General features: G+C 42.9%; 1 protein-coding gene across 1 annotated transcript; it reads right to left on the bottom strand.

The window, feature by feature from the left end:
- Positions 1-9,796: 9,796 nt before the first annotated feature.
- On the bottom strand, positions 9,797-10,264 carry LOC103258810 (ribonuclease 8-like). Its single transcript, XM_008056481.1, has one exon. The coding sequence runs from the start codon at positions 10,262-10,264 to the stop codon at positions 9,797-9,799; it is 468 nt and encodes a 155-aa protein (XP_008054672.1).
- Positions 10,265-11,067: the final 803 nt, after the last annotated feature.

Here is an 11,067-nt window from a genome sequence, read left to right on the forward strand (position 1 = left end):
AATCCACTCACCTCAGCCTCCCAAAGCGGGATTACAGGCTGAGCCACCGAGCCCGGCTAGAAAACGTTTTTAAAGGATGGCTTATAAACCTTATTCACTTGCCTCAAATCCAGCTCACTCATTCTCAGTGTTAAGAGAATCTGAAGCTTCCCTTACAGGTCGTACATTCCTTATATTCAAGCAAATTGTCTAGGGAACACTTGGTGGATTCCAAGATCCTCCATTGACCCCCAAGGTTCACTATTGATTAGATAGCAGAATATAAATTGAGCTGGCTATGGGGGTCCACACACTCCTGGGAAAAAGGAGTGGATTTTGTTTTTTCATGGAAAAAAGGAGAGCCATTGAAAGTTTTTGAACTGGAGATATGAGGATATGGGATACAAAGTTACCCCCTTTTTCCAGTAGTTTAAAAATCTGTGTTAAATTACAAAGGTTTGTTTTAAGTAAGTGACTTATATAGTTGCAGAGGTTAAATACCACTTTCTCCAAAGAATGTGAGCTCTTATCAAAAAGTGTGTGTGTGTGTATGTGTACATAATAGAGTATGTGTTGATATGTGTGTTTTTCGTGGGAATATGAAGAAATTAGAGACTGGGAATAGATCGGGCTTAGAAGACTTCTCTTAAATTCACAGTTTCTCACCGTGTTTCATCAACTTCAGATTATTTGGGGCATATTAAACTCATGTTTTACAGGTGGAATTCTGGCTTAGTGAAGTTAAGAAACTTGCTCTAAGCAACACAGTAAGTGGAGCAGCCAAGACTTGAAGCTAGACTGTCTTACTTACTCCAGAGCCTTTATTCTCAGCTAGTAAGTTATAGGGTTTTGTCTATGCTGTCAAAGATCATAAAATAAGAGTTTTGAACACCACATCACATTTTCTACTACCTAATAACCACACTAAAAAATGTTAAGGAGTTTCTAAAAATGATGGGTATGTCCCTGGGTCAGAGAAGAAAAACTACTACTTTTTTTCTAGATTTGTTCTAGAGTAGTAATAGTTAAAATAATTCCCAAGAGATTTCCTGTATAGTTCTTATGGAAAAGTGATGTTATCCTAGCCTGGGGGAAGGCGGAAGAAACATCTGTATCTATAATGTTTACTGCCTGGTTTATGTGCAGAGCTGTAACTGCCATCCTATATAGGGTTGGGACTGTAGGCTGTCCTGTATTTCTCCACCTGGAGAGTAGCAGTAACTAGGGCTTTGCTTCAGCCCATGCCTCAAGTCAAGGATATAATGCAGGAATTAATGAAAGACCACTAAGAAGATATTTAGAGACAGACTTGAGAGAACATGTTCTTGTTAGCTGTGCCTTCCGAGGAAACTGGGGGCCAAACTTTAGTTATTTTGGGATAAGAAATCTACATCATATATAAATATATGTTAGTTAAATATATTTATGGTTTAATTTTCCAATCATTTTGGTTTTATTTGATTGGTAATATTCCTTTAAAAATTTACAACTTTTCTTCTTTCAGCTACGTATCGTCCAAGTCCATACCTTTAACATTTTGCCTGTGCTAGCGGGTTAGCATTCCACCTTTATCTTCTGATAAAACATTCTCTGCACCATAGCCAGAGTGATCTCTTAAAAATCCAGGCCAGCACAGTGGCAGGTGGCAGATGCGTGTAATCCCCAGCACCTTGAGAGGCAAAGGCAGGAGGATCACTTGAGCCTAGGTATTCTAGATCAGCCTGGGCGACACAGGGAGACCTTGTCTCTACAAAACGTTTTTTTTTTTTTTTAATTAGCTAGGCTGGTGGTATGCAGCTGTGGTCCTAGCTATTTGGGAGGCTGAGGCGGAAGGATCATCTGAACCCAGGAGGTTGAGGGTACAGTGAGCTGTAATTTTGCCACTGCACTACAGCTTGGATGACAGAGTGAGACCTCAACTCAAAAACAATTTTTTTGAAATCCAAATCAAGCTGGGCTCGGTGGCTCAGCCTGTAATCCCACGCCTTTGGGAGGCTGAAGTGAGTGGATTGCCTGAGCCCGCGGGTTCGAGACCCGCCTGGGCAACCTGGCGAGACCGCATCTCTACACTAAATTAAAATTAGCCGGGCATGGTAGCGCGCGCCTGTAGTTCCAGCTAGTTGGAAGGCTGAGGCGGAAGGATCGCCGGAGCCCAGCAGGTCGAGGCTGCGGTGGCCGGGAGCGGCCACTGCACTCCAGTCTGGGCGACAGAGTGAGACTCCAACTCAAAAAAAAAGAAATCCAAATCAGATCTCATCAGTCTGTTGATTTCCCCTTTGCAACATGACTCCTTTTCTGCCCATTTTTCCAGCCTCATCTCTTTCCACAGTCCTGATATGCTAAGCCACTAGTGACCCTCCAGCCTTCTTTCAGTTCTTTAAACATACGGTGCTTACTCCTAACTTGGTACCTTGTTGCTCTCTTTTCCTTCTGCCTGGAGCCTTCTTTTCACAATTCTAATGACTGACTCTCATCCTTCAGGTCTTAACTAAAGTCTTATCATCTCATAGTTCTTTCCTGACTACCCGATCTAAAGTGATCTCTCACTTATTGTCCCTCTCAATAAAGTTATTCTATTGTGTTTTCTTCATATCATTTCTCTATTTGATTACGTTTATTTAATTTCTATCCTAATAGACTCGCGCTCCCCCCAACCATATATCATTTTTTTTTTTTTGAGTCAGAGTCTTACTCTGTCACCCAGGCTGGAGTGTGCAGTGGCATGATTACAGCTACCGCAGCCTCAACCTACTGGACTCAGGAGATCATTTCACCTGAGCCTTCCAAGTAGCTGGAACTACAGGTGTGCATAACCACTCCCGGCTAATTTTTTAATTTATTGTAGAGACAAGGTCTTGCCAAGTTGCCCAGGTTGGTCTCGAACTCCTGGGCTCAGGCTGGGATTGCAGGCGTGAGCCACTGTGCCCGCCACTACACACACACACACACACACACACACACACACACACACACACACACACACATTAATATGTGTATATATACATACATATGTATATATACTAACCACATAAAATTTAAAAATAAACTTTATGAAGTGAGATACCTTGTCTATTTTGCTGCTGTTTCTTAGCTAGTGTCTGACCAGATCCCAAAAAAGATTATCAATCCAGGTGCAGACAATAAGGAGAGCAAAAAGACCCAAGAACAGGAAGGGTGGTGGGAGCCAGTGAGGTGAAAACTGGGCAGGAATGGGGAAGCAAAGGCTTGGGGTCAGCTGCTCAGTTTTCCTGTCTTCCTGGACCCAGCCCTGACAAGATTTTTTTTTTTTTTTTTTTTTGGGTCCATTGGAGGATATTTGCAAGTGGAAGCTATGAAGGAATTTAAAACAAACATGGAACTTCATCTAGATGAGATGCAGGTTCATTGCACTGGAGGAAGCATGATTTAAAGAGAGATTTCTGGAACGACTCCAATGTTGTTTATGTGGACTTTGTTGACATGCAAGCCCAGACGCTCTTTTATATCATTGCAACCTATTTGAAAATGCAGTTTTAGGGCTGGGCTCAGTGGTTCAGCCTGTAATCCCAGCACTTTGGGAGACCGAGGCGAGTAGATTGCCTGAGCCTGCGGGTTTGAGACCCACCCAGGCAACTTGGTGAGACCTCATCTCTACATTAAATCAAAAATTAGCTGGGCGTGGTAGTGCGTGCTTGTAGTTCCAACTACTTGGAAGACTGAGGTGGAAGGATCGCCGGAGCCCAGCAGGCAGAGGCTGCAGTGGCCAGGAGCGTGCCACTGCACTCTAGTCTGGGTGACAAAGTGAGACTCCAACTCAAAAAAAAAAAAATACAGTTTTATATTCACGAAGCATTGCCCATAGACATTACCATGCATGTATGTAATTTTTTCATATGTTGTCTTCAATTAAAGCATCAAACGGTTGTCCATCATTCAGTCACTTTCAATTTTAAGGAATTCATATTATTTTTAACTTTGTTATACAAAGAAAAGCTATAAACAGACTTGTACAAACTTACTCCTCACTTTGAGTTATTTCCATTTAATATATTTTGCAAAATGGAGTTATTGGATCAAACAATGGGAGCCATTTTATAGCTTTTGTCATTGCCAGATAAGGCAGTATTTGGAGGGCAGTGGTCATGAAACTCTTAAAATATTTTAAAGGTTGATTGTGAAGAGGAATTGGACTTAATATGAATGGCTCATGGTGGTAGGGCATCAGTGAATTGTTGCAGTTACACAGAAGTAGATTAGATTCTTGCCTCTGAAAATAGGGCAAATTATCTTCACAGGCAGCTATTTTTCCCTCTCACTGAAAACTTGTACACATAATGAGTTTTAAAAGAAATTGTTTTATAAACTTTCCAGGTTTGTGATCTGTATATTTTCCAAGCCCCAGTCCTCTGCCCACAAACCAACATGTTAACAGTCTCATGAACATTTATTAAGATTTAACCTGTGCCTGTCATATCCAGCAGTGGCTGTGAGCCCTCCTTGGCAGACCCCCCAGAGGAGAGTGGTCTGGGCAGGCAATGTGGGAAGTACTACAGCGTGAAGCCACCCTTCCCCCAATGTTCAGAACTGCCAAACAGGTGGGAGAAAGTTTGTCTTTCGGCGCTCATTGTCTATCTCTGTCCACGTTTAACCTACTCGTAAGACCCCTACTACAAAACTGCTGTGCGCTGTGCCTTGCCTCCAAATGCTCCCAAGACAAACCCAGTACATGAGTGATAGATTTCAAGTAATTGGTACATCATTTTATTTTATTTCTGCCAAAAGTTATTTGCACTCCAAATGAGAAGCTTGGAACCCTGAAGAATCTGCAGTTGGTGGAATATAGCACCCCTCATTTCACTAGCATAACTTCATCTCCTTACCATGAACACGTGTATCTACAGACACACACACACACATACACACACACACACACACACACACACACACACACACCACTTCCAGGCAAACACTGATTTATTGGGGGAAAAAATGGTTGCTTAGCAATCTGGTTTTGTTTTTGTTTTTAATTTAAAGTTTGGCCAAAGAGGAAATGTTCCTACAGTGGATAGAGGCCCAACCACAGTCTGAATTTTACTTTTTCTTGGAGTACATTTTGCTGAATTACTCTGCCATCCCTACACTGGCTCCAGGTAAATCCGACTTCCCTTTCTCCACTTTTCCAGAATGCAGTGGAAGAATAACCCACCCTGAGGCATTGCAGTGCAGGAGAATGCCTAGGAGAGATATGGGTCTGGGTTCAATTCTGGTGGCACCACTGCCATCTACAGGCCTGGGCCTTGCCTCCGCTTCAACATGGCCTCCCTTCCTGCTAAAAGGCCCCATAAAATCAACAAACATGGGAACACCCGAAAATATAATCACCAAAGTCCTCTGTGCAGTACAGATGAAAACATCGCAGAAAATAGAGTTTCGTTGTCAATGAGTTTTTTAAATGTTCTTTTTATGCTCAGCAAAGAATATTCAGAGGGCCCCTGACTTCTTAAAATTTGTTTCCTATGTTAAAGTTACAAATCAGAAGCCCTGTCTTCCTTAAGCTTTTATGTTAACTTGAAAAGAAATAAATTTTAATAATCACCTTAAAGGATTATATTCACTGGCTATTTGGTCCCATTTATAAGAAGTTAATGAAACGCTTTAAGCATTAAAAAACACATTTTATAAACTTAATATATTCCATGTCCTTATAAAGTAATTAGGCCATCTGAGCTAACCAACAAAACATTCCTGAATACTTAAAAACCCTTATAAAAGCTGGGCTCAGTGGCTCAGTCTGTAATCTCAGCGCTTTGGGAGGCTGAGGTGAGTGGATTGCCTGAGTCCATGGGTTCAAGACCAGCCTGGGCAAGTTGGTGGGACCTCATCTCTACAATAAATAAAAAATTAGCCGGGCGTGGTAGCACGCGCCTATAGTTCCAGCTACTTGGAGGCAGTAGGATCGCCGGAGCTCAGCAGGTCGACAGAGTGAGACTCTGACTCAAACAAACAAACAAACAAACAAACAAACAAACAAACCAGTCTGGGCAACAGAGTGAGACTCTGACTCAAAAAAAAAACAAACCCCAAACTATTATAAATCTAACAATTTAGAAATAGAATTATTCAATTTCTGCTTTCCTAAATGTTTCAAAACTAATTTTAAAATAATGTTCCATTTCAAATAATGCACATTTTAAGGTTGAATTATAAATCTAATACAATTTCCTTAATACAAACATATTGCTGGGCTCGGTGGCTCAGCCTGTAATCCCGCGCTGTGGGAGGCTGAGGTGAGTGGATTGTCTGAACCCGCAGGTTTGAGACCCGCCTGGGCAACTTGGCGAGACCTCATCTCTACAATAAAATTAAAAAAAAAAAAATTAGCTGGTCGTGGTAGCTCGCGCCTGTAGTTCCAGCTACTTGGAAGGCTGAGGAGGAAGAATCACCAGAGCCCAGTAGATCGAGGCTGCCGTGGCCGAGAGCGGCCACTGCACTCCAGGCTGGGCTACAGAGTGAGATTCCAACTCAAAACAAACAAACAAACAAACAAACATATTAATGCTATGTGTTCAATTATTTTAAATATTTCTATCCTTAATTCTAAATTTCTGGATATTAAAACATACTCACCTACTAGAAAATAATTATGTCATCCCAAATGGCTGAGGAACCCTTCCAAAGTGATTTTTTTTGGGGAAAGATGTTCCCAGTGGCTCAGTAGAGATTTTGTTCCCAGGCTTTTGGGCATATCTCCTCCTCCAGCTCCAGCTGCCCCACTGAGCCTTGTTTTATGGGTGTTGTGTCATGACTCTCTGAATAGTCCAGCTTCATAGTCCATGATCCCTAGATTCGAGTTACACTCCATCTAATTCTTCAGCCTACACACGGAAGTCAGGAACTCCTACCCAGATTGCTACACCACTTGTTTGGATATAGTTAGTCTACATGACGATTCATTCTATTCAGAATTTTTTCTACACTTTTCCCAGCTTCTGGGGGCACAACTCTTACAGATATTGAATGGTTGAATTTCTCTTCGTGATGACTACTTCTGGTTACAGACCTAACGACAGGCCAGAGATAGGCAACAGGAAGATTAACATTAAACAGAGAATGAACTTTAGGTTGAGATGAATGAAACCCTAGGAGAGGTGAGAGAAAAATGTTACAGAATCTGTTTGATTTATTATCCTCTTCTGTCTTATTTCTTGATAGTTTTATATGTGTTATTTAATCTTGCCTCCTAAACATGACAGCGAATCCGTGATTGCACAAACCAAAATTCAAATCACAGCCCTCTCTTCAAGGCCATGATGTATGTACATTGGGAGCATGTGGGTGACAGAGTGAGACTCCAACTCAAAAAAAAAAAAAGGAAAAAATAAAATAAAAGGAAACCCAAGAACTTTTGTGCCCTCTTGAGGCAGTATGTGGAATAAGGTGAGTAATTACTGAATAAATAAACGAGCATGAGTTGACACCGATGTTCGTTAGATTAGGACCCTCAGTTATTGAGTATAATGCTTCCACTAACCCACACTAATTGCAGAGGGAGGGACTGGTTTGGAAGCCAGGCGGATCATGAGCTTAATTCTGAGTGTTTTTAGTCGAGATGCCTATGGGACACCGAAGGGGCTAGTAACAGTAGGGAGATGGGCATTTATGCCTGGTCCTTGGGAACTTTGGGCTGGAGATATGCCTGCCTTTGGGAGCAGGAAAGTGGTTGTTGGAGCCATGGAAGTGTAGCAAGTCACTCAAGAAGAGTATAGTGTGAGAAGAAAAGAAAGCTCAGAATAGTATCCTGAGAAACACCATCATTTAAGGTGCAGCCACAGGAATGAAGCCTGTTCGCTACATTGGGAAGAAGCCAGAGCTGTAAAAGAATGTTTTCTTTCACCTTATTTCTTCCTTGTACATAAGCACAGAGATGGGTAACAGTGGTTATGATGGGCACAGCATGTTGTGGAGGGGTTTGGAAGCTGTGAGGTGGGATGGTGTGACTTTGGTAGATTGCAGTGAGCTTTAGTTCTAGAAAGCATAGAAGGGGGCTGGGAGTTGGAATTTCTCAATTCTGTGCTTTCTCTGCCACTTCATGTTTCATCAGACATCCCTTTCCTTATTCTGAATCATAGTCTGTGTAGGAAAATCTCTTTCCGAATATAGGCAGGGAGATGTGAAGAGGGAGCAGAGATAGTAGAAAGAAGAAAAAGAGGGTGTCTTACTGTTGAGTGTGAGTATGTATGTGTGTGTATGTGTGTGTGTGTGAGATACACACTGGTATGAGTATTTGTCTCTGTGTATGTATATGCATATGGGTGTGTGTGTGTCTTATGTTGGTATGGAGGTATGTATGTGTGTATATGTATATATAAGTATGTGAGTATAATGTGTTTTTCTCTGTATGAATAGCTATCAAGATGAGAACAGAAACGGAGAGGAAGCATTGAGAAACTTCTATGGCAATTTGACAGAGTGATTTTAGCAAAAAAAAAATCTGGGTTCATATTTTCTTTTTTTTTTGAGTTGGAGTCTCACTCTGTTGCCCAGACTGGAGAGCAGTGGCCGCTCCCGGCCACCGCAACCGGCTCTGGCGATCCTTCCACCTCAGCCTTCCGAGTAGCTGGAACTACAGACATGTGCTACCATGCCCGGTAATTTTTTGATTTATTATAGAGATGAGGTCTCGCCAAGTTGCCCAGGTGGGTCTCGAACCCGTGGGCTCAGGCAATCCACTCACCTCAGCCTCCCAAAGGTGCGGGATTACAGGCTGAGTCACCGAGCCCGGCTGGGGCTCATATTTTCTATATCTATGTGTTCTGTTTCATTTTCTAGTAATTCACTTCATATTTTACAAAAGTATTGGTCTATGGCTGATTAGATATAAAGCTCCTCTTCACCACAGTTAGTTAGAAAAGCAGTGATTGAGACCAAATCAAGATTCTTGGTAGTTACTGATTTTGAAATTCCCAACAGAGGGAAATTCACATCAGAAGGCTGAGGCTCCTGCTCTGGGTCACATCAGTGAAGCATGAACTGAGGTCTCGAATACACAAAAAAGGGTCAGGCTGTGGCTCAGCCCGTTCTTCCTTCCCTTCCTCCCTTTCACATGGGACAGGACCACCAGACAGCCCTCAAGGGGATGAATGCCAGAAAGAAAGCCCCCCTTGCAAGACCTTGCCTACTCAGGGTGCTGCCCTCACTCCTGCCTGCAGGGCAGGTGAAGCAGATGCCTCACGGGGATAAGAAGGCATCCCAGGGCCTCTGAACAGGCTCTCCAAACCCCCTTACTTGTCCCCAGACAGTAACAGATGCTCCGTCAGGAACAGTAGAGTCTTTTATTACAGCAAAATCAGACATTCCTTTGCCCGACACAGGGTGCCCAGGGCAGATTCTCCCGCCCTCATTCCTTGGATAATCGCTCCTGTCTGGGATCACTCTGAACTGTCCAACCACAATGCTTCCAAGGTCCTGAATTATTTTACGTTTGTAATTTTATGTTCTTTTTCTGTAAGAGGGTCTCAACAATTATATAAGCCATAGGCTCCAGAAAACCTAGTTCCATCCTTGCTGCAATCCTGGGTGCTCGACTCTGGAATGGCCATATAGTATCAGACATGGAGAAAACAAAATAAGCAGCAGTGAAAGGCTAAAGAGAATGCCCTCTCTCCTTCCTCATTTGGAGCATCCATAAAACCCCCTAAGGAATCAAGACGATGTGAGGTTAGGTGTGTGAGAGGGAAATGGTGTTTGCAAAGGGGGTGAGGATTAATAAAGAACTTAAGGGAGGAAAGCAGCCGTGTAAAGAGTCTGCAGACCTTGGGGGAGGGGGGCACACGAGGTCTTAGACAACATCATCCAAGTGCACAGGAACAAGGGAATACTTCTTGTCACCCTCTTGTGGAGGTTCACAGGCCACAATGAAGAATGCATCCAGTTGTTTCCCTTTGTATTTGCAGTCGGGGTACCTCCCTGAGGTATACTCACACTGGGTCAGGGACATGGGCTCTTGGCTCTTGTGGCAGTTTTTACGACCGTTCTTGCAGGCTATACTGGGGGTCTGGCAGGTGGTGGCCACGCTGGAAAAGGATTCATGCAGGAAGGTGTTGAGGTTTTTGCAATTTTTCTTGTCCTTGTTGATTTTGCCCATGGCTGAGTTGCATGCTTGAGGGCTAGGCTGCACATGCTGAATTTCAAACCACTGGGCTGAGGTAGTGTTCGTGGGCTTGACATTGATTGGGATCTTGGCCACCCACAGCCCCAGCAGCAGGAACAGCAACAGGGGGCAGGATAGGGCTCTGACTGGCACCATTTCTCCTAAAGGGGACTGTGGAACAGAAGGGGGAGGTGGGTAGGTGAATAGGTCATCGGGGGGGAGCCCTGCTAGTCCTTCTAGGAAGTTCATACCCTAAGTGAACTATTGCAGGGCAATCTGTAGCCCAAGATATTTAAGCACACCACTGGCATTCTATTGTTCACTCCCAGCAAATAATGTGCCTTTTTAATGCTCCCAATAGATACTTGTATTGGCTGAGTGTGGTGGCTTATGCATGTAATTTCAGCACTTTGGGAGACCAAGGAAGAAGGATCACTTGAGATCAGGAGTTCAAGACTAGCCAGGGCAACATAATGAGGATCCTGTCTCTACAAAAAATTTTTTAAAATTAGCTGGGTGTGGTGGCATGTGCCTGCAGTTCCAGGTACTTGGGAAGCTGAAGTGGAAAGATCCTTTGAACCCAGGACTTTGAGGCTGCAGTGAGTGGTGATCACACCACTGCACTCCAACATGGGTGACAGAGTTATTTCCAAAACAAAAAACAACAACAAAAAACCCAACTTGGGTTATTTATCCCTCACAATAGTTTTATAAGATGAGCATAATAACCCTTTGTGTGTGTGTGAGTGTGTGTGTGTGTGTGTGTGTGTGTGTGTCTATATACGTGAACAAAATAAGATCCAGAAAAGTTAAGGAAATTCCCCATAATCACACAGCTAGAGAGTGTCAAATACAAGATTTTAATCAAGGCTTCTCCGCTTCCAAAACAGCTATGTTTTTCATACTCCATGTTTTTGTTGTTGTTTTTGAAACTGAGAAGTTATCAAAAAGAGAAACTA

Source organism: Carlito syrichta, unplaced genomic scaffold, assembly GCF_000164805.1.
Source record: "Carlito syrichta isolate Samal-C Ts95f unplaced genomic scaffold, Tarsius_syrichta-2.0.1 Scaffold302382, whole genome shotgun sequence".
NCBI lineage: Eukaryota > Metazoa > Chordata > Mammalia > Primates > Tarsiidae > Carlito > Carlito syrichta.

Coding starts and splice junctions, on each gene's coding strand:
- LOC103258810 (XM_008056481.1), bottom strand. CDS start 10,264: ATGGTGCCAGTCAGAGCCCTATCCTGCCCCCTGTTGCTGTTCCTGCTG.